The sequence below is a fragment of the Trachemys scripta genome, chromosome 6 (assembly GCF_013100865.1).
Source record: "Trachemys scripta elegans isolate TJP31775 chromosome 6, CAS_Tse_1.0, whole genome shotgun sequence".
Classification (NCBI taxonomy): domain Eukaryota; kingdom Metazoa; phylum Chordata; order Testudines; family Emydidae; genus Trachemys; species Trachemys scripta.
The window spans coordinates 87694371-87722296 of NC_048303.1; the positions used below are offsets into that span (position 1 = coordinate 87694371).

The window sequence follows — 27926 nt, forward strand, 5'->3', positions numbered from 1 at the left end:
CGACGTATCGCAGCCGACTTATCCCGCTGTGAGGACCGTGGCAAAATCGACCTCCACGGCTTCCTGTCGGCGGCGCTTACTCCCACCTCCGCTGGTGGAGTAAGAGCGTCGATTAGGGGATCGATTGTCGTGTCCCAATGGGACGCGATAAATCGATCCCCGAGAGGTCGATTTCTACCCGCCGATTCAGGCGGGTAGTGTAGACCTAGCCTGAAAAGTGCATACTGCAGGCATGGCAGATGAAGAGTTTTCATGAACATACATCTGTGCAGTCTCTTGAATCTGTGACATTCGTCATGATTAAGTCCTGGGTTTCAGGGTTCAAGTGTCCTTTAAAAAAACAGAACAGGAAAATTTAATTTAAAAAACACTTTTGTTTAAAAGCACTAAATATTGAGAGCCTAATTCTCATTTACACTCAGACTCCTTTACATCATATTGGCGGTGCAAAAGGGACTTAAAGTGGGCATAAATTACAGTTAAACCCATTTTCAGATTGCTTTATACTGACAGAGTGGCATAAAGAGGCCATAGTATTAATGAGAATCAGGCCTTGAATATTACTATTAATAATTATGGGTCAGATTATGAACAGCTTACTCAACTGACGAGCATTTACTTTCATAAGCAGTCCCACTATCTGGGACTATATACTTTAAAGTTACTTATTGCCAGAGATGTATGTGTTTGCACATATACATCAGGGATGAGGAGAAGTGTTCTGACAAGACTGAGATGACTTGTCTGATATCTATCATGACCATTGTCAGAGTAATTGTAATGACAGAATCCCTCATCCTTCCTACATGGCTTGCATAAGAAAGCCACTAATGTCTGTGCAGTGCCATTCATACCAATGATGCAGCACAAGTAACAGTGATTTAATTGAACTGCAGATACTGAAGCCTACATATTGGGAACAATATGTGAAATGGGTAATCTGCAATCTTTATTTCAGACTTTATGTTGTTAGAAAATAGTGTAATATATTTTTAATAATTGATTATGACCAAGAGTGGAAGATTTGCAAAATTATCTGCTAGTTCTTTTACATATAGAGATGGGCAAATAATTACAACATTTTCTGTGATTTTAAAAAAAAAATTTAGTTGAATCTGCTTTCATTATGTTTACACTCCTTTTGTGTTCTCTATCTGCGAATTGTGTAGCAACAGGTATACCAGCAGGAATGTTTGACACAGCCCCAATTCAGCAAAATGTGTGAGCATATGCTTAACTTTAATAGTACCATTGACTTCAAAGGATCTACTCTTAGGCTTACAGTTAAGCACACGGATAAGTGCTTAGCTGAACTGCAGCCCAAAGCAATGAATTTTAGTGAATATTTTGCAGAATATTAGCAAAATATAGATTTTGAATGCACATCCAATCAAGGAACAGAAATAGACCTTTGTGACCAATCAAAACACTTCAAAATTTGAATCTAGAACACTGACAATAAATTGCTTGTGAACAAGCTATGGACCAAGAACAATAAATACAGTCATTTGTGAGAGAAAAAGAGTCAAAGGTCATCTAGATTATTCATAATGATTGAGCTCTGTTTCCAAATCTAATATCTAAGAGCTGCATCCTGAATGTCTTATTCAGACAAAACTCCCACTGACCATCATATATATGAGCTGAATAACAACAAATCTACAACCTATTAAAATGAAGTCCAATGGGATTACTCATGTGAATATCATGTGCAAAAGTATACACACTAGTGGGGCCTAAATAATTAGGTCAATGTTCTAAATCTGCATTATTGACATAGCTTAAGTTGTATTGTTCAGAATTTCTTATACAAAAAATTCTTGTTCCTCAAACTGAGGGACTGTAGGTCATTTCCAAAGCATTACAGTAAACATCTGTGGCTTTCAGACTTCACATACACACACAGCATAGAGTAAAGGTTCTTTCCAGTGTTTCTTAAAAGTGCATGGTGCTGAGAAATATAATTGGCTGTCATATGATTTCCTGCATACTGCACAGACATTTTCAGTCATTAGAAAGAGGAAGTAAAACAAAACCCAAAAAAGGCTATGAGTATCCCAATGATCTTTTATCTTCCCTTTCAAATTCTTCATTTTAATGTGTTTCATTATAATCTCTAACATACGACTTGATGTGTAAGCCGGGGCTAGGCCTTATGGTGAAAAGAATTCTACTGCTGTAAGTAATCAAATCCATGAGAAGCCACGCTATGTACTCAAACAATATGCATTAGTGTTAGGTTTGGACATGCATTGAAGCTCTGCTCCAGAGTTTATCTTGCTTGATGGTTTTAGTTTAGTTGGGATCAAATTTTGCTCTCATGTGTGCCTGTGGTAACTCCACTAACATTTTACATCAGTTTGTGAGAGTAAAGAATTTGGCTTTTGATTATTAATGTTTGTTTTTAAAATGCTTAATTGGGACAGCATGAAAGTGTCTGTTTTTGGACGTAATGCATATTAACTTTAGCGGACTGGAAAGCCAGAGGTATCCTGCAGCACATATCATTCAAGATTCAGTGAGTCATTTCCATGAAAAACCCAATCTCCATCAATCCAATTCCTAATCTACACTTCTCCCCTGAAAGCTCAAAGTTATCTTGTCACCAGGCCACCTTCTAACTTGGTTTTTATTAGTTAGAAGAGAGAATGTATTTCAGTTTAATCCCATCCTTTGAAAAGAAGTAACACTAGCTGGCTTGTAAACTGCAATTTGTAGTTTCTCCAGAGACCATTCCCAATACTGATACAATACCTCACCTGCACCAGAGCTTTGCTCCGCATATTTCATTGATCCCTGGGGCTTTGGTGGTCTTGTGGGCTTTGGCCTGTGGAGTAACTTAAAACAGTTTTGGGACTGCTCTAAATTATGTCCCGCTTCAATGACTCCCAAGGGGCCATTGTGGCAACTAGGGATTGCCAGAACACGGGAACACTGTGGCCACAATCCCTCCTACTGTCAACAACCAGGGCTTTGGAGCGGAGCCTGGAGCTGAAGCACGGAGCAGCTCTGGAGCAGTGGAGCTGCAGGGTTTTGCCTGGAGCTGGAGCGGAGCCGGAGCACAGCTCCAAAGACCTGCCAACAACCCTGGCACATACCCTGTGCTTGGTTTAGGGAGAAGATTGGTGGAATAGAATCCGCTCCCTATGCCAGGAGAATTTCCCTTTGGCCAAGAAGACTGGCTTTAAGGGCATTTTGTGGTGCAAAGCAGGCTTATCAGGAGCCAGAATCTGGCCCATTATTTCAACTGTGTCCTATGGAGTCTAGTCTCTGGCAGTTCTCCAAACTGATTTTGTCCTGGGTCTGTCTTCAGCATATTATTGATAAACAGCTTTATATAGATTTTTATCTACAGTATCTCAGGTTGAAGTATATAAATATTGTTATCCTTTTTTGACCTGAATGGCTAGTCAAAATTCTGGTCTCTGGGGATCTCCAGTTGGAAGTAGAAATTTATGGTGGAGTCTATTATTTTCTTTCATTCAGTTTTGTTTATTTACAAGAAATGCACAAAGTCCTGCTTCTCTGAATGCAGAAAGAACCAAAACAACAGGAGAGCTTCTTTGCTCACAGTCTCAAGCTTCTTTAGCCAGCACCAGACCCAAAACCTCTCTCTCTAGCTTTTTCTAGGGTCACACATCATGCTTGCAGACTCCTGGTTGGCTTTCTTGCTGCCTCTGAATCCTTCTCTTGTTTTCTTATCTGTCCACCTCCCGTAGCATTTTCCGTACTGACAGACAGACACTCTCATGGACTCTCTCACACACACGACTGGTCAGAACAATACTCAATGGAACCTTCCACCCACATAGTGCTAATTTCTGGGCAGACTCTATTAGGCCTTGTTTTAGGGGAGGCCCCTGATTGGTCCCTTCCATGTATCTTAAATGAAGGGCATATTCACGCATCAGTTTTAGAAAGGTTTAATCTCAACCCATAACCAGGTTTAACCCAGATGATAACAGTACGAAATAGAACCAAATACAGAAAATTCTTAGGTGGGGGTTGTCAGATCTATGCTGTCATCTTGTTTATTGCTTGATTTGTCTTGTTTTTACAAAATGAAAGTTCTGTTGTAATACAGTTTGTGGAAGTTCAGATACATTTGGAAATTACCTATTCTTTGCTTTGTGCAAATTTCTGTTTGACAAGGAAAGTCATACATTCATAAGAGTTAAAGATGGAAAAGACCCATTTGATTATCAAGTCCATCCTCAATAATGCCAGGATATAGTCCCCAAGCAAAGGACATATTCATTGATATATTGATAAAAACAGATACTATACTAGATTTGAGCCAAAGGCCAAGGAGAAGCAAGTCACATGCAGTACTTACTTCTACAGAAAACTCTACATTCACCAAAACAAAGTTATTTTATCATCTGGTACTGTACCAGATTATGGCTAGGAAAAACACAATGTCCTGATGTGGACCCAGAACCAGACTAGCAGCCAAGGCAATACCTTGGAGAGAGGAAGTGACCTGTTCTTTATTATTTACAAATTTCTGTGTTATCTGGAAAGTCATAGGATTACATGTAGAATCTGGAGAACATTCCTACTAGGCTGTAGCAATGTTAAGGAAAGTCAAATTTAGACTCTAAAGTACGTAGTGGTTCTTTAGTGTTCTCATTTAATTGATTCTTTATATATTGACAATGCCCTTATTAAAAAGAAAAAGTTATAAGCAGGAAGTTTAAAATTCCATGACTTACTGTTGTCTTCTTTCTGTAACTGGGGACATTTTCTTTTTTTGTCTGTTAAAGCAAGTGTGAACAAATCTGATTTAGAGAATTTTATTTTAAAAGTTTCTACTTTAAAAAAACTAACAATATAATTCAACAGATTTTTAAATATCCAAAACATCTGTGTTCTTATATTTGGTATGAGACTGTAACAAATTTCTCCACAGTTCTTCTGTCCAACAACTGTATGGCCAAATCCTACAGCCCTTAATTGCAGGATTAGGCCCATAATCCTGTTTCCATTCAAGTTCTGTATTAAGGTAATCAAAATTCATGTATAGTTTACTGGAGAAGTGATTTATTACCAAGACCAGAGTTGCATAATAGGCCATTATCCATTATTACTTTCCCACTGTTGTTTTCTTTCAGATAGTAAAACATTAAGACAAAAAAGCAAAATAAAGAGAGCAAGTAAACCCAGCTAATAGTAGTTCAGTAAAGAGTATGGCACATACACCATTGTGTTTTCTATTTAATCTGAACAAAAATCATACATAAAATTCCTGTGTCGCATGGTGAGGGAAGTAAAGCCTAACTCAATGAAACAATCAGTCATCTTTAGATCAGAGTTCCTCTGGAAAACAAAAGAATCAAATGTCAAGTGAGTGTGGGTAGAAATCATCCAGTTGTTCTGAAAGGCCTGAAGAGCAAATTAGGAGATAGGACCCACTAAATAAAGTCAAAATGTACCTTTTTTGGCATGGAGCTTTGTCAGTGATTTTCTCTTTAGAAAGATAGTTAATGCAGCTATGAGAACAACCGCTATTACACAGGTTGGGATGATAAATAAATTCAGAGATTTTTTTCCAACAACTGTTGTTTGTCGAGCTACAAAAAAAAAAAAAAAAAAAAAAGAAAGAAAGAAAGAAAAAGGAAAAAAAGAAATATAGTTTATAAAGTTATTGGACCTTACTCTCATTTACACAACGGCCTCTTTTCACCACCCATGGCAGAGCAAAGAGTCCTTAAAGTGGGTGGGTATAAGTTTTTACACTTACAGTAGTCTTACAGTAAGACTCCTTTAAGCTGCCAGAGAGGTGTAAAGGCTCTTACTGCAAATGAGAATTAGGCCCATTGTATTCATGACGGCTCAGTGAATACTATTATAAATCATCTGTGCACTGATTGAAGACTAGTTGGATAGAATTCCAGAAAATGGAAGACCATGGAGATTGGAAATATACACTGAGAGTATCATTGTACTGACAGTTAAGCAAGGGCAGCTATTCTAGAATTTAGGGGAGGAATTGCAAATATGTGACAGGGGAAGGTTGTGTATATTAACAGCAAAACTAGTCTGGGTTCAGAAACAAAAAGTAAAATGCCAGGTTTCTGAAAGCAAATACATTTGATTTGTTTTATCTCCAAAAAAATCAATACTATACTACTTACTAGAAAGGAATTTTAGAGATTGATTTTAGGATATATAGTATTATATTAAAGCATATAATCAGCTTCTACAAACTCTCTCTATCTCTCTCTCTCTCTCTCTCTCACACACACACACACACACACACACATACATATTGTGGCAACCCCTATGTAAAAGTTCAAAAGGGGATACGAACCTAAAGTGAAAATGTAAGAAGTTTCTTCATTTTCTTTAGACCAGAATGTGCAGCTGTAGTTTTCATTAGCATTTGGCTTGAATGTCAGCATACTGGTTACATTATATAGTCCATCTGTGGTCAATGTGTAGGTGGTATTTACAGATACGTTGACTTTAAGATTCTTCTCATTTTGCCAGAACACTTCAGCTAGAGGAAACCCTTCTGACTGGCAAGTTAAAACCAACTCCTCTTCTGCAGGTTCACTCATTATTTGTACATTTATTCTCGTGTAGGATGCTGCATCAGAACAAGTTTAGTGAAATTGCTTTTAAATATTTATTAATTTTTTCCACTATTCCTTCCTCTTTCTCCCTCTTTCTTTCACTGTTACTTATCTACAACTGTATCTGATGTACTACAATTTGAAATGATGGCCATTCTGCAGCAGAATACAGTATGCATTGCTCAGTCCTCCTCAGGCCTACTATGTCTATTCTTTCTTCAGTCTACTTCTTTCAGAGCCACACTAGATCACGTGTTTGTAATTCATGGATCTAGAGAAAGCTAGTGCCTAGCACAATGGAGCTCCATTCACTGATGGGGCCTGCAGGCTTTACTGTAATAAATACAACAGTGGTAATATAATAAAGAACAATTCAGGCCACCTGAGGGAAAAATAGGTGTTTGGAATGTTTGTGTAACACCAGCTTACAGCTGTGGCATTATCATCATCTTGGAATGAAACAAAGAAAATGACTAGATGCTTGCAAACACAAGCCAAAGGAACACAGCTGATCCTTTAAAACTGGCATCTCTATTCTTTGCCCTTCAAAAAACCCTTCCTCTAAATGATCGCACAGGAGAGGTTTCAACCCAGAATCTCATTGACATGAGACAAATTCTGTCCTCAGTTACATCAGTGTAAATTATGTTTAATATTGTTTGGCTCTTACAAATAACAGGTCCCTGGCCTGACAGGTACAATCACTTGGGCAATCCCCACTTGGTCTGTTACAAGATGGTACAATTTAGAGCAGCCCTAAAGCTGCTCCAAGTTGTGCTGGGGACAAAACAGGCTCCAGAATCCAGACGAAAGGAAAGGTGATATAAAGCCACCTTTACTCCCCCTCTACGAGCTATCCCAAATATAGCTTAGGTATACCTGAGGACTGAGCCCAATGTCTTTGTAGAAGAGCCAGAAAGTGTTAGTGCTGATCTTGGGAAGCGGAATATTAAATCTGAGTTAATATATTATTCATGTCTTATATAGCCACTAACCTTTTACTTCCAAAGTAATGTACTTGTAATCAGCTCCTCTATAGTCAATGAGACAGCGGTAAGATCCTGCATCCATGAGCTTTACACCGGTGATTTGAAGCACTGAATATCCCAAATTCAATTTGTCACGTAACAATGTTGCTCTTCCTCTATAGTCTCTGTGCTGGGATCTAAGGTCTTCTTCCCCCTTTTGAAGAGTGTAAACCTCTTTTGATTTTTGCTCTTTTAACTCTTTTTGCTCCCAACTGACACTTAAGTCTTTAAGATTTAACTGTCCATCCACTGGAAACCTGCATTCCATGGTCACGTTGCTCCCATATTCTGCAATGTACCGTTGCTGAGGAACTTCAACTATGAAAAAAGCTAAGATAGACAAAACCATATGATACACACTGAGCAAATGTTAAGACTTTTCCTTTAATTGGGTCATTGGGTCAAAATGTGTCAAAAATTCAAACATTCACGATTATTGGTTAGACTATAACTTTGCAGCCTTTTCTTTGTTATGGTTCTAATTTTTTCCCCGTGATAACTGTGAGTAAATAGCAAATCCACTTGATTCCATACTGATTTCAAAGTCCAAAATACAAAGACAGAAGAAGATACAAGCTGAGGTTCTCTGCATCTCAGAAATAACCCATGATTGTCTTTGGATGGATATTTACACAAGGGGCACTTGTCTAAAATTATTACGGTACCTTGTGTACCCTGAAGTTTCTCTAAAAGGAACAATCCTTTGTGGACATACTAAGCCAATTTGTTTTGTCCTTTACACCAGTGTGAATCCAGTGCGACTCCTTTGAAATCAATAGCTTTACTCTGAACACACACATATGCAAAGGACAGCAACATTTTGTCTATTGTAAGTACACATTCCTGGAGGAATTTATAAACCAGAGGCATCACACAATGCAGCCTTCAATCATCACTGCAGTTCTGATTCTGCCACACTTATTCACGTGGAGTAACACCTTACTCCATGAATAGTTCCCATGAATCTTGTCAGTGGGACTTCTTGCAGAGCAAGGTACAAGCTCATGTGCGAAAGGATGGCAAAACAATTCCTTTAGTTAGCTGCCAAGAGTAAATTTCATGACATTTGAGACATTCAGTCACATGAGCCTGAAATATTTATTGCTGTACACTATTTACATCTTAAAACTTTATTTGATGCATAATGTTATTTCCACTGTAAAATTCAATGTATATTATTTTTATTTTATTTGTAACATCACCTGTACAATACAGTGGCAGATTTAATGCAGTAGTGCTAGCAATCATTGATAGTGATAATCAAGAGAAATTCAGATAGCTACTCATGCATCCTCAACTTTGTGTCATTAATTAATGAAATATCAGTAGGAAAAACTTCATTTTATTTTTAGCAGTGTGATTGTTGCTTTACTTGTTAGTAATTGTCATCATGGAAGAATGCTATAAAAGAGTTTCAAGCTACTCCTTTTTATCTATATTATTTATGATCTCATATTTACACAGAAAGTATGGTTTCAACTGCACCTTGTGATGAAAGTGAAATATAAATAAGAGCGAAAGAATATCTTTGTGCTGTACATTCCATTTGTATTTGGATGGCTAGAAAAAGGTAAAGTGAAGGTTTTATCCTTAGCAGTATTAAATTGATGTTTTGGACTGTATTCTCCAGTTTGCTAAGACCACTTTGAACTGCTTCTGTAGTACAAAATGGCCTTATAATGTCTAGAGATAGCCAGTGAAGAATTCCTTTTACATAATGGAACTCTCTATCTGCAGAATGCTGATAGACGCAACTCCACTACCTCCTATAGTGGTTATCTATCCCCAGCTATGTGTGTGGTGGATCATTCTGAGGAATAGATGTGGGACGATGTGGGGGAGGAAGGAAGGAGAAGTGGTGGAGCAGAGTTCCACATTGCTTGATCCTCTATTGATCCTGGTAGTTGGTGGCTTTTCAACATGGCTGACAAAGGCATAACAAGATCCAATGACTGGAAGTTCACATAAGACAAATTCAGCCTTGAAATAAGACGCAATTTCCTAGCTGAGAGGGTAAAAAAATTTTGGAACAGCTTTCCTGAGGAGTCTGGGAGTCTGTAAGATGAGATCAGACATCTGGTTAAAAGATATGCTTTAATCCAGCTTTTGGGAGAAATTCTATGGCCTTTGTGTGTGAGAGGTCAGGCTGGATCATCATAGTGGTCCCTTCTGGCCTTGGAACCTGTGAATCTATGTATCCCCCATTCATCACTTTCCTTCATCTGCGATGGGGAGAACAGCGTTACCTCCACATGTTCATAACACTCGCAGGTGTGCATTAAGATAACGACTATAATCAAATCTCATGCTTCAGAGGGTTCAACAGGTCGCCTGCAGGAGCAGGGAAGGAATTTTTTTCCTGATGTACAATTCAGTAGATGTGTTCTGGGCTTGTGTTTATTTTCTCTTTCCACCTTCCTCTGAAGCATCAGAGATTGGCTACAGTGAAGATGGGACATCAGATGAGGACCACCAGTGTTGTCAGGGATACAGAGAATCCTCTTTCTAGATGCCTGACTGGTGGGTCTTGCTCACATGCTCTGGGTCCAACTGATCATACGCACCAACTTCTGCTCGCGCCGGTGGGTGCTCGACCCCCAGCCTCTGCCCCCGGCTCCACACCGACTCCACCGCTGCCCCGCCCCCTCCTGCACCTGCCCTGCCCCCATTCCAACCCCTTCCCCAAAGTCCCCGCCCCAACTGCACCCCCTCCCTGCCCCTATTCCGACTCCTTCTCCAAATCCCCACCCTGCTTCTTCCCCGCCTCCTCCCTTGAAAGTGCCACGTTCCCACTCCTCCCCACTCTCTCTTGGAGCTTGCTAAGCTGCCAAACAGCTGTTTGGCGGCGGCAAGCGCTGGGAGGTAGACGGAGGAACAGGGATGCCGCACGCTCAGGGGAGGAGGTGGAAGTGAGGTGGGGTGTGGAGGGTGGGGAGGGGAGCTTGGCTGCTGGTGGATGCAAAGCACCCACTAATTTTTCCCTGTGGGTGCTCCATGGAGTCGGCACCCATGCAACTGATCACTAGGTTTGGGGTTGGGAAGGAATTTCCCTCAGGTCAGGTTGGCTGGGACCTGGGGTTTTTTCACCTTCCTCTATAGCATGTGGTGTGGTATCTGGACATCTCACACCTATTCAGTTTCTTGCCATTGCAGGAACCTCAAGCACTGGTAGCAACTTGTTCACTCTGGTTTGATGCCTGCAGGGCTGGGTCTACCATTTTTGCCGCCCCAAGCAAAAAAAAAAAAAAAGCCGTCCGGACTGTGCCGCCCCAAAAATGGATGGAATGCCGTCCCTTAGCATGTGCTGCCCCCGGCATGTGCTTCCTCCACTGGTGCCTGGAGCCGGCCCTGGCTGCCTGTGGCCCATAGTTTAGTCTCCTGAGGACTAAAAGTCTTTGGTCTCCTGAAAGTCCTTGGACTTAATATAGGGGCATCTGGGTGAAATTTAATGGTCTGTGATATACAGGAGGTCAGACTATATGCTCTGATTATCCCTTCTGGCCTTAAACTGTATGAAATGGTGAAATCACCCTGAACTGTCAGCGGCAGCCATTAGAGCAGTAAAATGGCATCCTCAGGATTGCCGCGAGCCCATCTGCTGATGAAGCGACCCCATTTAAAGCCACGACCCACACTTTGGGAACCGTTGCAGCAACCAAGAGTACACAGGTTCTACCGTGCTTCATCCACACTCACACCCATAGCTATGCCTAGAGAGGAAGGATGATCCAGTAGTTCAGATGCCAGCCTGACACTTAAGAGATGTGGGTTCAGTTTCCCTCTCTAGCACCGACTTCCTGTGTGACCTTGAGCAAGTTGCGTAGTCTCTCTGTGCCTCAGTTCGCTACCTGTAAAATGGGGGTAATAGTGCCTCCCTACCTCACAGAAGTATTGTGAGGATAAATACATTAAAAATTGAAATGCACTCAGATACTACATCAGGGGTAGGCAACCTATGGCACGCGTGCCGAAGGCGGCACACGAGCTGATTTTCAGTGGCACTCACACTGCCCGGGTCCTGGCCACCGGTCCAGGGGACTCTGCATTTTAATTTAATTTTAAATGAAGCTTCTTAAACATTTTAAAAACCTTATTTACTTCACATACAACAATAGTTTAGTTATGTATTATAGACTTATAGAAAGAGACCTTCTAAAAACGTTAAAGTGTATTACTGGCACGCAAAACCTTAAATCAGAGTGAATAAATGAAGACTTGGCACACCACTTCTGAAAGGTTGCCGACCCCTGTACTACACTGATGGGGGCCATATAAGTGTTTTAGATAGAAGCCCCTAAGCCAGGGACTATAGCTGGCTTTACCATCCAAATAGCCTCTATATTGGAGATATTCCTCAGTGGGTAGAGGCATAAAGGGATATTAGGACAACATAGATCTGGGTCCAAAGATTTATTTTCCCTAGCCCATTCCTTATATGGACAGCTAGCCTATTCCTTGACTTGTCTCTAGTCCCTAACTGTGTCTTCTTATGTATTTGTATAACATCTGGTACATGGGACCTCGATCCTGAGTGGGGCCTTTGATGTTACCAAAAATCAAATATTTAATAATTACTAACAGTTTAATAATAGGATTGGACGCATTTGAGGCCTTTGTTTTTATTTTGTTTATTTCTCTCTTATCCAATTAAAGTTATTTAGTTTCACTGAATGTGTAAGAGTGAGTTATGGTGTAGCTAGAAGCCTGATAATTTTCGGGTGATGAGGATTGGATGATTTAGGTGCTCAGCTGCCGTGGTGATGGAGGTGTCCCATGAAGTAGATAGATTAGATAAATAGATTAGATAGAGAGGAAAAAACAAATGGATCAGTGGATATGGATGAAGGAAAATGTCTCTGTTAAGAAAATGGCCATTTATGGAAAAATTGATCAGTGCCACTTGGAGGGAAACACCCAAGATTTTTAAAAGTCACTAGTGATTGTGGATGTTTCAGTTTTTGGATGCCCCATATGAGATTTTTAAAGAAGCCTGATTTTTGGAAGTGCTGAGCACCTACCCTTTGAAAATCTGGCCCCTACAACAATGGCGTAGCCAGGATGGGATACTTGAGTGGGCCCTGACTTTGGGTGGGTGGGCAATGACAGGGTGCAGGGGGGGGGCAGGAGGGATCTGGGCCACTTTCCCCCTACCCTCTCCAGCCGGCCTTGTGGGGGGCGATGGACACACTGGCCAGAGGCTCCCAGGAGCCCAGTCGTGCACCCAGGGAGCGGGGTTGGGGCACAGAGGCTTGCAGGCAGGCAAGCCCCCGCGCCCCACTCCGCTCCCCAGCTGGAGTGCTGGGGGCGGAGCAGGGTGAGCCCTCAACCTGACTCTCTGGCTGGAATGCCAGGCAGGCAGGTGGAACCAGGCAAGCGCTGGGGCTGGAGCAGAGCTAGGGCTATGGTGGTGGGCCTGGGTGCTAAGTGGGTGGGCTGTGGCCCACCCAGGCCCACCAGTGGCTATGCCCTTGCCCGACAAGCCTCCTCCAGTTGGACGCTCAAAACAGAGCTCCCAAAAATCACTAGTCACTTTTGCAAATCTTGGTGAAGACTTTGAAATGCACATATAAAGGCTGTAGCTATATTCTTATGCCAGTTATATTGATGAAAGTTAAAAGAGAAGTTCTCTCACCTTGTATCAAGTAGAGTTGCACTTCCAATATCAGGATTGACAGGATTCTGAACATTTTCTCAGAGGAGTCTAAAACACAACAATATTAGCAACTTAAATTTTCCCAACTGCCTTATCATACTGAGATGTAGCAAACTCCTTTACCATAAAGTTATCATTAAAAGTTAACCCACTTTCCAGAGTTCTTAAAAGTCAGAAAATATAAATAGGACCTTACATGCTGACTGAATCAAGTGACTTTCTGGGTTATAATGACACACAGGCACATGCTGTATAATATGGTACACTAAATTCTGACACTGAAAACAGGGAAATCACTTTTAGAGATCCGCATCTGAGCCTTTATGATTTCAAGAGTCCAAAGGGGACTTATCGACACCAGATACTTTCCAGGATTATTTCTTACAGTAACTACAATAACTTCGCTTTGAAACTGTACCCATGAATATTATAAGCAACTGAAGATGAATTTTCATAGTCAGTAAAGCTTTGTACATGTATAAACATACTTCCCAAACTCCCATAGCTGAAGGAGACTGGCATGCTCTGTGGCTTGATAGTAGAACAGCCCTGACTTTGTCTCCTCTCCACCCCCGTCACCCTTTTAGTGGAGTTTTCACATGAGCCCTCTGTGCTCATGACCTGTACGCGTTTTAGGTCTCAGTGTAAGACACACAAAGGGAAAGGGAGGCCTCCTTCTAACCTTTCTCCCACTCACGCATGCAAAGGCCAGGGACAGTCTGGCCTTTAGTCTGGTCAAAAGAGGTTAGATTTTTCATGAAAAGACTTTCTGGAGTGGAAAGCATATTCTGTTCTCTCTGCATGCAGTCGTGGTACAGTATGTGCCACAAAGTACCATACTGTATTGACAACAAACAGACAACCCATAAATAATGCATCTGAAAGGAATAAATCCAGTTTTATTGTGGGCAGCCTTTTGTGCCATTGATTATTAACAAAGAGACTATTCTTTGTACTTTTTTCATACACACAAGTAAACAAAAGAAAAAGCAATGGAATGAACTAGTCTTAAATAACAGGAATGCCAGAGCTAGTGAGATGGGAAAATAAGGAGCAGCTTTTATTTTTATAAAATCAAGCAGACACACAGAGACACAACCAATAAAGCAAACAAAATAGATCCAGAAATAAACATAAGGAAATAAAGAATACAAGGAGAAATTTTTGACCTCACCAGAACAATATGGGTGTTAGAATTTTAGTTCCTCAGTTTTTTGGTGCCCTACTTGAGCACTGTGATCCTGCAGCTCCTTCAGCCTTCACTGCAAGTCATGAATTCTCAGCATCTTAGATAGACTTAGATATTTGGTTATCTGTCCTCTGTCTATTTTGCTGGGTATGTAACTGGGGAGTTATTTTTTCCATAACCAAAACCTCTCATTTTTTTTGAACCATTCCTCATTGGTTGGGCTATTTTTCTTTTTAAAGGGTAGCTACCAATAGCTGACCCGCTACTACCAGATGAGAAATTAATTCTTCATTTCCTTTTGGGTGACCATTTCCACTAGGAAGCCCCAGGAGGATTACCAAAGAATCATTTGGTAATAAATATCCAATGGTTTGTGATATTTGGTTATGGATTGCATCAAAATGGATTGTATCTCTAATGACTGGACATGTCCACCATATATAGATAAAATCTCCTCTTTCACCACAATTTCTCCAATATTTATCCGCATTCAGTTTCTCTCTCTATTTTTTAACCTGACTGGTGTGGGGTACCATTGAAATAGTATTTTAAAGAAATTTTATTTTACTGTGCTACAAACTGAGGTTCCTGGTTGTCTTTTCCAGATCAAACCCCATTCCTCGGAGGCTATTTGTCTATCCACATCCTTTCTCCCAGTGTGTCATATATGGGCACTTTTTTGTTAGGAAAGCTGTCTGCAACGATTGATATATACTAGTTATAATTTTTTTGTTTCCTAATTGACCAGACGCAATCGCATATAGCTTTCTGTATAAAACAGGTTTTCTAGAAAGTTGAAAAACCTAGTGCCTGACTTGAAAATACTGGTACCAGACTGGACCAGTTAAAGTTAGTTTTGACCTTTAAATAAGTCTCTTTACTGAATAACTGGCCAACTGTGTGAATTCCATGGCTCTCCCAATCTTTGAAGCTCGCTGGTTCACAATGTGGGTTAAGATCTGGATTATTTACAATGGGTGTCACTGGTGAGCAAAAATAACTTTTTTTTGTTACAAAATCAATGGACGAAGTGGTAGATATAACGTATTTGGATTTCAGTAAAACATTTAACGGCTCTTATTCTAAAAAATAATTCAGATCTGGAGAGGGTATGAATAAGGCTGCGAGTCTGTCACGGAGGTCATGGAAGTCACAGATTCCGTGACTTTCCATGACCTCCATGTCTTCTGCAGCGGCTGGTGCTGGCTCAGGGGCTGCCTGAGTTGGGCAGCCCCAGGGCCAGCAGCAGCAGTTGGGATGTGTGGGAGGGGGCTCAGGGCTAGGGGCAGGGGATTGTAGGGCATGGGAAGTGCTTACCTTGGGGTTGGGGGCTCCCCAGCTCCCACTGGCATGGCCCTGCAGCTCCTAGGTAGCAGAGGGGCCAGGGGGCTCCATGCTGCACACTGCCCACACCCACGGTACATTCTCCCTCAGCTCCCATTGGCTGCGGTTCCTGGCCAATGGGAATTGCGCAGCCAACGCTTGTGGCAAGAGCAGCGCGCGTAGCCCCCTGGCTCCTCTGCCACCTAGGAGCTGCAGGGACACACAGAGATGGGTAGGGTGCCCCACTCAGCCCTGCCAACCATCCCCCCCAGCACCAACTGGGGTCCTGGGTAGCAGGTCATGGGCCACGCCCCTCCCCAGCACCAGCGGGGGACCTGGGTAGCAGGCCAGGGGCCATGACCCTCCCCAGCACCAGCGGGGCTCCCAGGCCACCTCCCCCAGCACTCACGGCGTCCTGACTGCTCCCCCCCCAGATCACCCACGGCCCCCTCCCAAAGTTTTAGTTAGGGGTATATAGTTTAAGTCATGGACAGGTCACGGGCTATGAATTTTTGTTTACTGCCCATGACCTGTCCATGACTTTTACTAAAAATGCCTGTGACTAAAATGTAGCCTTAGGTATGAACAATGTTACTCGTGATATTGGAAGGGGGCTTGCAGTGAAGAGCAGCAGAGCCTGGTGTAATGGCAAGTCTTATTTAACATCTTCATGATCTTAAATGGGAGGGGAAATAACACATTAATCATATTCACTACTACACAGATGTTGACAAATTAGAAGGAGTTCCAAGAAGAGTAACAAAAGGGTTCATAGCAACTGAGGGTCCTGTGGCACCTTTGAGACTAACAGAAGTACTGGGAGCATAAGCTTTCGTGGGTAAGAACCTCACTTCTTCAGATGCAAGTAATGGAAATCTCCAGAGGCAGGTATATATCAGTGTGGAGATAACGAGGTTAGTTCAATCAGGGAGGGTGAGGTGCTCTGCTAGCAGTTGAGGTGTGAACACCAAGGGAGGAGAAACTGTTTCTGTAGTTGGATAGCCAGTCTTTGTTTAATCCTGATCTGATGGTGTCAAATTTGCAAATGAACTGGAGCTCAGCAGTTTCTCTTTGGAGTCTGGTCCTGAAGTTTTTTTGCTGTAAGATGGCTACCTTTACATCTGCTATTGTGTGGCCAGGGAGGTTGAAGTGTTCTCCTACAGGTTTTTGTATATTGCCATTCCTGATATCTGACTTGTGTCCATTTATCCTCTTGCGTAGTGACTGTCCAGTTTGGCCAATGTACATAGCAGAGGGGCATTGCTGGCATATGATGGCATATATAACATTGGTGAACGTGCAGGTGAATGAGCCGGTGATGTTGTAGCTGATCTGGTTAGGTCCAGTGATGGTGTTGCTGGTGTAGATATGTGGGCAGAGTTGGCATCGAGGTTTGTTGCATGGGTTGGTTCCTGAGTTAGAGTTGTTATGGTGCGGTGCGTGGTTGCTGGTGAGAATATGCTTAAGGTTGGCGGGTTGTCTGTGGGCGAGGACTGGCCTGCCTCCCAAGGTCTGTGACAGTGAGGGATCATTGTCCAGGATGGGTTGTAGATCACTGATGATGCATTGGAGAGGTTTAAGCTGAGGACTGTAGGTGATGGCCAGTGGAGTTCTGTTGGTTTCTCTTCTGGGCCTGTCTTGTAGCAGGAGGCTTCTGGGTACACGTCTGGCTCTGTTGATTTGTTTCTTTATTTCCTTGTGTGGGTATCGTAGTTTTGAGAATGCTTGGTGAAGATCTTGTAGGTGTTGGTCTCTGTCTGAGGGGTTGGAGCAGATGCGATTGTACCTCAGTGCTTGGCTGTAGACGATGGATCGTGTGGTGTGACCGGGGTGGAAGCTGGAGGCATGAAGGTAGGCGTAGCGGTCGGTGGGTTTTCGGTATAGGGTTCATGGTTCAAGAGGGAACCACTTAACGAGGAAAGACTACAAGAATTAAATCCGTGTAGGTTGACTAAGCAACAAGTATTTAAATTGTATAACCAAGGAGGGGGAAAAGTTACCGGGGTGGTAAAAGAAGGCAGCCTCATAGCTAGGAACAATCAAATGAAGAGACTTCCAAGAGAAGTGGTGGAAGCCCCATCACTTGGAACTTTAATATAAATTGTCTCACTGATACCTTCTGCTCGTCCCCCCAACCCTCCAAATGTATCTGTTGTCTCTACTCTTACATTTAGATTGTAAGCTGTTTGGGACAGGAACTGTCTTTTTGTTTTATATATTTACTATGCCTTGAACGATAGGGCTCCAATTTCTGCTTGGGGCCTCTGAGGGCTACCATAATCATTATTATTGCCATCACTGAAGTAGATAAAATAAAATAAAAGGTACTATAGGGAACATGGAATGAAATGGAAATTAATACTGATTTAAAAAGTCTTTACCACTCAGTGCATAATCAGACTGTGTAACTCATTGTCATGGGATGCCATTGAGGCAAAGAACTTAAAGACAAAAAGGAAATGTACATTTATATGGAATACAAGAACATCCACAATTGTAACAGTTAATGCAAAAGAAAAGGGAAGTGATAGAACTGTCATGTTTTAGAGCTTACAGCAATCTCTGTTGCACATCTGCCGACTGTGGAATTATTACATCTTCCTCTGAAGTGTCCCCACATTTGGAGACTGCCCACATTTGGAGATAGGAACTGGCCTAAATGGACAATGAGTCTGATACAGTCTGGTAATTTCTATGTTCCTAATTCTGCATTGGCTTGTGATGCACTTCATGATCTAAGAAGTCCAATTTCTATGATTAACTTTCATACTCTATGATTCAGTGTCTGTCAGAAATGATGACAGTTTAAAAAAATAGGCTGGATAAATAGAAGACCTCAGTATGGGACCGTATGAACAACAGTGAGGGAGATCATCCCTAGGATACCATAGACAATCTGGGCACCAGATTACAGGAAAGTTATTGAAGCAGCAGAAAAAGTATAGAAGGAAGCAATGAAGATGATAAGGATCTTGAATGGCATAATTACATGGAGAGTTTAGGGACTTTAGTGTATTGTATTAATTGGAAAAGAGATTAGGGGACATGACTGAGTTCTTAAATGTTCTGAGAAGTGTAGAGTCATCGGATGTCACAAAACTATTCAAGATAGTAATAGGCTAGTAATCTCAAACACAAGAAGAAATACTTTTCTGCACCTTATCTCTTTCTAGTCTTCTCCTAACCTTGCCATTCCTGCTGCTCTTTTAGCACCAGCTTCCCTTTTGCCCCTTCCCAGAATTTCTCCACTGTTGGTGCAAAAGCCTTCACCTCCACAGCTCTTGCATCCACAGACTTTCTATATCTTTCTGCCTTATCAGTTGTCAATGCATCTGTTTTCAAATCTCATTTATTTTTTCCCTCTGTTATTAACCTTATGACCGCAAGCTTTGCTGTGTTCTGTGCCATATCATACGCTGTCATACATTTTGCAGTATAAAGTTGTTTGTAAAATACACTATACTCCATAAAGTGTTTTGACATACAGTTTCAGTGAAAGAGGCTTACAAAATAAAATTGTATTGTACTGAGCTGGAGTTGAGAAAAACTAATGTGTGTGAGAGACTATCAGAGGCAGTCATAGACACTGACACCTGAGGTTATTAAAAGAAGGGTTAGATAAGGACTTAAGGTTTAATTTTCAGAGGTGATGAGCACCCACAGCATTCATTCACTTCCCCTGGAATTTTGGATATGCAGCACATTTGAAAACCAGGATCCTACAGCCTGAGCCCGCTTAGTGCCCTTAACTCTCTGAAGTTAGCGAGAAAGAAAAGTAATTCTTTTCTAAGGAGTTTTTTCCTTAGAAGGAAAATAAAAGCAATTGGAAGGCCACAAGTCTTTGACAGATAGGGAAATGGATCAAAGTATATGCCAGGACCCAGTTTTTCCTGCTGTCCCTTTTGTAACAGAACTCAACTAAATCTGCTTCATCACTATAACGTATTCATTGGGTCCCACAAACCAAAAGGAAGGGGAAATTCCAGGGCAGTTACGATGTTTAGGCCACAACCTATACATTTTATTAGTTGCTTTGAAGCACCACTTCCCATTTTTTCCTCTCAGTAAATCGTAGTTGGTTAAAACATTTATTTGTTTGAATGTTAACACAGTGCATTCACCTCAGCAAACATACTGGGAGGACTTAGCTACCAAGTTCTGATCCAGATCTGAGTCCAAACTTCCCAAAGTTTGGGGGCATTCAGATCTGGGGTTTAGTATCAAGCCCATCTCAACTGTCTAGCATAGACCTGAGGATAGTTCAATAGACGGAGGTTCAGGAAACCTAGGATGTAATCCTGGCTTAATTGAAGTCAGTGGCAAAACTCCCATTGACTTCAATGGTGCCAGAATTCCATCACTAGTTTGTGTTTCTGGCTCTGTCACTCACTCACGCTGAGACCTTGGGCAACTGAGTTTACCATTGTGCCTCAGTTCCCCAACATTCTGTGAGCACAATAGCCCGGTATTGGTTTGACATAATTACCAATGCTGATTTCACTGGGACTGCCCTCTCTTCCCTTTCCCCTGGTAAAAAGGCTCCCCTATCAAAGTGAAATTTTGGAGGAGCGGGAAGGTTCTGGCATTTCAGAGGGATGTGTTTGAGACTTTTCCATATCATGAGCCAGTCAGCTCAAAGCTATTCTGCTGACCCATGCCTAGTCCCATAGTTTCATCTCCAGGATACTATGTCCCCCAACTTATGGACAACTCTGGCTGGGGTTGGAGCCAGTTAAGGAACCATGGAATGACTCTGAATCAGCTCTATCCTTTACGCTCTACCTCTGTTCCAGTGTCACTAGGAGGGAATAAAGTACCAGTTTGCCCATACTGAAATAGGCCAGACCTCTAGAACATCCTGGCATTGTGCACTCTGTCCATGCATCCTATGTAGGTGTCTATTAATCTGCCATGATGGCAGAGTAATATCCTTTCCTGTTAAGGTACTTACTTGCTCTAACGTAGCAAGATGGGTATACTATACAACAGCTCCTGATGCTGGGGAAACATTGCTATTCAAACCCCACAATTATTTCAAGGATTTTTCTAACTTTTACAACTCGGGGGGACAGCACAACAGTAATTGCCTTGCAAATCTCCATGTCCATTGTGTCAAAGGTGGAGTTGCCAGCCCATGAATGGATTGCCAACAGATCAGTAACAACATGGAGCTGCCAGCTGCCACAGAGTGATAGAAACACATTTCTGGACCAATATTCCCTTTCTCATCAGGGTGTCCTGATGCTCGAGGGCCAGGGAAAACTCTTAACACAATTCCAGAAATGTGGCTGTCCTCATATGAAAGTTCTGGGCCCACTGCTGGTCATGTATTCATCATGATGTAGTCCATCACCTTGTGCTTGTGATCCTGATCCAGAAGTGGCAGTCTGTATTGTGGGGTGGAGGGTCTTCCATGGAAGACAGTAGCAGCTGGGTCCATGCCATCATGTACTCATGGTGCTGGCTTTATCTCCTGCTTGTAACAACAAGCTGCTGTGTCCTCCAAGCCAAAAAGCCACCTCTGTAACACAGTCACCATTTTTTGGTACCAGCTTCTCTGGAAGAACACCAAAGAAACATGGTCTCCATAAAAAACAGCAGCAGTTGGTCCCGGTTGTTTGGAAAACTGAGATCTGTATTTTAGAGCACAAGGAGGACACAGCACTCCAGCTTGGGTCATGCCCAAAAATGAATTTCCAGGCCTAGGCCATTTCTGCCCACAATTCCCAGAGCGGACAGAATAACTGTCCCAGAGTGCCCTGTGAAAATGAGCATAGAGTGGAGCAGTGCGTTTGTGGTGCTGTGGACCATGGGACACACACCCAGAGAGCTGCATATCTCTCACAGTTAGATTCAGTGCCAGTGTGGACATGGTATGTGACAGCAAGTGTCTGGTACTTGACTGCTCTTCGACAGTGTGAAGCACTCTACTGAGTTAGGATAAAAAGACAGCTAACTTGTGTTTTCCTATCTTGGGGCTAGGCTGAAATGAAGACATAGCCAGAGACTGTGAAAGCGTGAGCAGGACTGTGAGTATGAGAGAGTGACAGAATGAGTGTGCATCCGAAGAAGTGGGCTGTAGTCCACGAAAGCTTATGCTCTAATAAATTTGTTAGTCTCTAAGGTGCCACAAGTACTCCTGTTCTTCTTTTTGCGGATACAGACTAACACGGCTGTTACTCTGAAGAATGAGTGTGAGAAAGGAAGGAAAAAAATCCATAATCCTCTTTACAACAGCCTTTCTATTTCACAGCAAGTACTAGGCTTAAATTAGCACCAACACTTGTGGTCTTGTCAGGGACCAAGAGGTACATAACTGAAGATGTTTTCTCAGTAATGTGCTAAATGGGACACCCGAGGGGGGTAGGGGAAAGTGATAGTACCTTGTTAAAATTCCACCACCAAATCAAAGGGATGCTTTGGGTAATTTCCCACCCTCTGGTGAAATTCACCACCTCTCTGGATTCAGTCCTTGCATGAGATGACTTAGGTGCTGAAGCAAATCGTTTGCCATTGGAATGCACCAATTCGCACGTATTTTTGAAAAATTTCCTGTAGGGGAAGATACATTCCCAGTTCCCTTGTCTGCCCTGCAACCCAGTTCATATTACATAGGCTGGATTCTAGGCTCTATATTACTTACAGTCATCCACTCAGCATATTTTTAAGGAACACATTTCTAGTGAAGTGCACTTTAAATAAGTTTGCTTGCAAGTGGTTTTGTCTCCTTCCTTGATTATGATTTTGAGGAAACATTTTTGCTTAAATGGGGAAACAAATAAAGTCCTGTGTCCCTTTCCCTTCCCCCCTCTCCCTCACTTCATCTTCCCTCTTTGAACACACACTTACTGCTGAGACATGGAACTTATCCCCAGTAGCAGAGCCAGATTATGAGCAGTGGTGGAGCCAGGAGGCGATGGGTCATTGATGATCCCACCTTCAGTTATACACCTCTACCTCGATATAATGCAACCCGATATAACACGAATTCGGATATAATGCGGTAAAGCAGTGCTCCGGGGGGGGGGGGGCGCCGCGGGGCTGCGCACTCCGATAGATCAAAGCAAGTTCAATATAATGCGGTTTCACCTATAACGTGGTAAGATTTTTTGGCTCCTGAGGACAGCGTTATATCGAGGTAGAGGTGTACATATTGGCTTGAAAAGGCACCACACATACACCTAACGGCCACCAGGGACTACTGGTAACACCCTACTCCATGAGTGGTTTCATTGACTTCAATGGGATATTCATAGAGTGAGATTCTATTCACCACAATGAAGGGTATCAGAATCTGGCCTTTAGAAACTGAAACGTGGGTGCACTGCTTTTAATATAGCAGAGATTCTGGTAACATTGGAGGGGGTATAAAAGGAAGTAACCTCAACTTTACTCATTTTTCTGGAAATAAAACTTTTCCCAGAAGTGAGTCATCCAGAATATCAGTCATCCAGTCATCCAATGTCTGAGCAGCCTGCTTGCCCCAGAATTAAGCAGTAAGTTGCACAACAAAGGTGTGGTGATACTATTTAATATGTTGTGAAATTCTTTTACATATAGCAACATGTCAGTGCAATAAGGAGGCCAATATAATGAATGAGAGCCAACACTAAGAGCCAGTCTCTTGGCTAAGCAGAGTTCCTATCATGCGTCGTGCTGAGAACTAAATTCTTATTCTTAGGTGCCTTTGTAACAGGACATAATTTGTTTTCAATTAACATTAAACAGGATATTACTTAATACAATTGAGATTAAATAGACACAGTTACACTGAACTAGTGCAAAATGGTTTGGTTCATTGAAAACAAATTTCCATGAAATGGGATAGTCTATAAACTATGTTGATATTAAGTGAGCTTGATACTTTAACAGTATCACCATTCCTGAGAGTCTCTCATTACCATTATAAAATGTTTCCATTAAATCCATCAGCGTACACACACGTACATACAAACATGTACACACACACACACTTGAGGAGAAAAACATCAAAGACTGAGATTTTCAAAAATGGTGCAACCATTATTACGTGCTGTTTTATAGTATTTTATATTGCTTGATGAAAACCCACTCCTTAGGTTTGAGGTTTGTAACATACCCTGAACATGTTACAACGCACAAAATTACCGTGGATCTGACAGAACTGTTATGCTTCTTTTCACAAAATGCTACAATTCAAAGACAGTTTCAGCTACTTTCCATTGTTTTAAAGCAGTGGTTCTCAAACTTTTGTACTGGTGACCCCTTTCACATATCAGGCCTCTGAGTTCGACCCACCCCCATAAATTAAAAACACTTTTTTATAGATTTAACACCATTATAAATGCTGGAGGCAAAGTGGAGTTTGGGGTGGAGGCTGACAGCTCGTGACGCGCCATTGTAATAACCTTGTGGCCCCCCGAGGGGTCCCGACCCCCAGTTTGAGAATCCCTGTTTTAAAGCAACTTGGAAATTCTTCTGGTTCAAGAACAAACTTGTCCCTGATACAACACCACTGACTTCAAAGGGATTATGCAATGGTTTAGGAAGGGAAATTCAATATACTGTTGCACCCATTTGAAACTTCAGGGAGAATTTAGATAAGTAGAATATAGACAGAATTAGAAACTGTCAGGGGTATGTAGGTGCTCTGCCTTCCACTCTCTCCATGTCTTTGTGGACCAGGTAAATTTGTGGCTTCATCTCTTATTTCTTTCATCTCAATTATTCAAAGATGGAAATGCTTCTGCTGGGTAAGCAGACAACCTTCAAACAGTTCCAGCTCCTGACTTCATAACTCATACTTCCCATTTGCCACCATTATTAATATCAGTATTATAATAGCAACTAAAGGCCCCAGTGATCATCAGGTCATTGCGGAGCTAGGCACTATACTAACACAAATGAAGTCCCTGCCAAAGAAAGCTTATAGTCTAACAAACCATGCATAATAATCATCCCTAAAATCTTCTCCTCCTCCATCTCCATGTCAGCAGATGGCCATGTCCTGGATGGTGAAACTTTAGTCATAGTAATAATGCTCAGCATTTATATAGCATTTTTGCTCTGCAAAGTGCTTTACAAACATTAATTAATAATGTATTCTTATTACATCCCTCTGAGAAAAGTAAGGGGCATTTCATCTAATAGAAGGTAGTGGCACAGATACACTTTTAATAGATTCGTAGATTCCAAGATTAGAAGGGACCATTGTTATTATCTAGTCCAAGCTCCTGCATAGCACAGTCCACAGAATTTCCCCAAAATAATTCCTACAGGACATCTTTTAGAAAAACATCCAACCTTGATTTAAAAGTTGTCAGTGATGGAGACTCCACCATCACCCTTGTAAATTATTCCAGTAGTTAATTACTCTATCTCTTAAAAATGTGCACCTTATTTCCAGTCTGAATTTGTCTAGCTCTAACTGCCAGCCATTGGATCATGTTATACTTTTCTCTGTTAGAATGAAAATCCCATTATTAAATATATGCACCCTGTGAGATTGCACCCCATAATGCTTTATAGAAATATGCTTATGAGTGAAAAATATGACATAACTGGAATATGTTTTATGCTAGATATGCCATGTAACATATCTTTGCAAAGATTATGATCTACTGAGTATATTCATCCTATTTGTATGCATGTATCATTTTTATATCTGAAGTTATGAGTGTTGGCTCTATGCTTGTATTTAAAGTGTTTGCTGTAGGAAGCACATAAGGCAGATTTAGTTAACATAGTGTGAAGGGGTTATTCAAGTAATTGGGAGTATTTAACTAACAATGGACTTTGGGAGACACCAGTCCACATCTGAGCTGTCCTGGGAATGTTCAAACTAATATGTAAATAATGGTGTCGGCCAGCAAAAAGCTAAATTATCCATAGACATGTGACTTGCTCAGGTGGCTACAGACTCCATCTTGTTGCTGTGATCTTGAACAGGAGAACAAAAGGGTTTCTGCCCACAAAAGAGAGAATATAAAAGACCCTGGAAACCCCTCCATTTTGTCTTCAGCTGGCTCAAAAGATAACCTCTCCATCCCAAAGACATGCCTGAAAGAAACTGGAACAAAGGACAGTAACTACAGGGGTGGGAGTGATTGCTGGCCCCAGACTAGGAAAGAGTCTAGTCTGTCAAAGAAGCTTATTGGAACATCTCTGAGGGTGAGATTTACCTGCATTTAGTCTCCTACTGTATTAGGCTTAGATTGCGTGTTTTTGTTTTATTTTGCTTGGAACCACTTAAATCCTACTTTTTATATTTAATAAAATCACTTTTTGCTTATTAATTAACCCAGAGCAAGTATTAATACCTGGGGGAGCAAACAGCTGTGCATATCTCTCTATCAGTGTTATAGAGGGCGAACAATTTATGAGTTTACCCTGTGTCAGCTTTTTACAGAGTAAAATGGATTTATTTGGGCTTTGGACCCCATTGGGAATTGGGTATCTGGGTGCTGGAGCCAGGAGCACTTTCTGAGCTGTTTTCAGTTAAGCTTGTAGCTTTTGGGTCGGTGTTTTCAGCAGGCTAGCATGTCTGGCTTAACAAGACAGGGTACTGAAGTCCCAAGCTGCCAGGGAAAATGGGCTCAGAGGTAATCTCAGCACATCAGGTGGCAGTCCCAGGGGGGTTTCTAATCTGTCACATCCCATTGGAGGTACTTTTAGACTATAATGAAGTCATCCCTTAACTTTCTCTTTGTTAAGATAAATCGATTAAGCTCCTGGAGTCAATCACTATATGGAAGGTTTTCTAATCTTTTAATTATTGTCGTGGCTCTTCTCTGAACCTTCTCCAATTTTTCAACATCCTTCTTGCATTGTGAACACCAGAACTGGGCATAGTATTCCAGTAGCAGCTGCACCAGTACCAAATACAGATATAAAATAACCTCTTTACTCTGACTCGAGATTCCCCTCTTTATGCATCCCAGGATTGCATTAGCTCTTTTCACCACAGCATTGTATTGGGAGCTCATGTTCAGCCGATTATTCATCACAACCCCCCAAATCTTTTTCAGGATCACTGCTTCCCAGCATAGAGTCCCCCAACCTGTGAATATTGTGGGAGGACAGTAAGGCAGACAAATAACATATTATAATATGGATCATCACCTATGCAACATTGTCTATTTATACCACTGCTCAACTCTACCTTTACTGTGAAAGGAAGTATGGTCTGGCAGATAGGGTACTGGACTGTGGGCCAAAAGACCTGGGGTAAAATCCTGACCCCAATGAAGTCAATGGGGATTTTGCTCTTGATGTTAGTGGGGCCAGGATTTCAACAAACCAAGGTATAAACAGTGAGCCTGGAATGCAGGATGTAATAAGGGATTAATACAAAGTAAAAGAAAGCAAGCATGACTTTTTAGGAGACACATTATAAAACTCCTAGTGAATTGGAAGCAAGGCAGGATAAGCCTGAGCTGTAAGCCAGAGTTAGATAAACTCTGGCAGAACAATAGATGGGCAAAAACTGCAACATACTGATCCACCAGTTGAAGCTGCTCCCCACCACCATGGCTTTTGCTCTGCCTATGAAATAGAGAGGACCTATTTGCAAGATTCTGATCCATATCCAGGCTTAGAATCTAAAACCCTCTCTCCCAGGGTTTGAGGTTGTTTTGGACCTGGGGTTTTGGTTCTGACCATCTCTGGTCCAAAATCTGAATGGAAACTAAACCAGCTGAAACCAGACAAACTGACTATAAATCAAGCAAGATAATCTGACTATAAATCCAAGTAGGAATGCTGTTATCTGCTAGTCACAAAATGCAGCAGAAATCATTTTACATTTTAGCAGCATTATACTCACATCAGACCCATGTAGCTGTCGGAAGAATCAGGGATCATACAGCAGTTGAAATTGTCAAGGTTTCCAAGGCAAAGCACCTCTAACCTATTTGTATGATGCCACAAGAACATCAGAGGGAAAAAGAATAGCAATCCCCCAGCACTTTATGCAGTCAGTAATGGTCCATTTACTCTCTGATTGTATTCACATATCATGCATTTTAAAAACTAAAGCTTGCATCAAAAGGAAACCACCCATGTTTCGCAGGAATGGACAGGCACATGTTCAGTTTCATTCTGACTGTTTAAAGCCAGTGAGAATTCTCTGAGCTCACCACTTTGCAGGGCTGATCTAATCAGAGAACACTTATTCA

The 27926-nt window shown here is 41.7% G+C and overlaps 1 protein-coding gene across 3 annotated transcripts; it reads right to left on the reverse strand.

Moving 5' to 3' along the window:
• Nucleotides 1-112: 112 nt before the first annotated feature.
• On the reverse strand, nt 113-27911 carry LOC117879390 (programmed cell death 1 ligand 1-like). 3 transcript variants are annotated; one of them, XM_034774544.1, is made up of 7 exons: nt 27575-27910; nt 13239-13307; nt 7574-7936; nt 6314-6592; nt 5436-5573; nt 4716-4757; nt 113-330 (listed from the first exon to the last, which is right to left on the reverse strand). In XM_034774544.1, the coding sequence occupies exons 2-7, from the start codon at nt 13291-13293 to the stop codon at nt 251-253; spliced, it is 957 nt and encodes a 318-aa protein (XP_034630435.1). In that variant the 5' UTR covers nt 13294-13307; nt 27575-27910; the 3' UTR covers nt 113-250. The 3 variants fall into 3 exon arrangements, with proteins under 3 accessions (XP_034630435.1, XP_034630436.1, XP_034630437.1); XM_034774545.1 differs by lacking the exon at nt 13239-13307 and having other exon boundaries at nt 27575-27911; XM_034774546.1 differs by lacking the exon at nt 5436-5573 and having other exon boundaries at nt 27575-27911.
• Between the last annotated feature and the right edge of the window lie 15 nt (nt 27912-27926).

Excerpts from the sequence above, each read along its gene's own strand:
- LOC117879390 (XM_034774544.1), bottom strand. The coding sequence starts at position 13,293 with ATGTTCAGAATCCTGTCAATCCTGATATTGGAAGTGCAACTCTACTTG. Across the intron at positions 6,593-7,573 it reads CATTACTTTGGAAGTAAAAG|CATCCTACACGAGAATAAAT; the intron begins GTTAGTGGCTAT and ends GTTCTGATGCAG. Across the intron at positions 4,758-5,435 it reads AAAGCTCCATGCCAAAAAAG|ACAAAAAAAGAAAATGTCCC; the intron begins GTACATTTTGAC and ends TTGCTTTAACAG.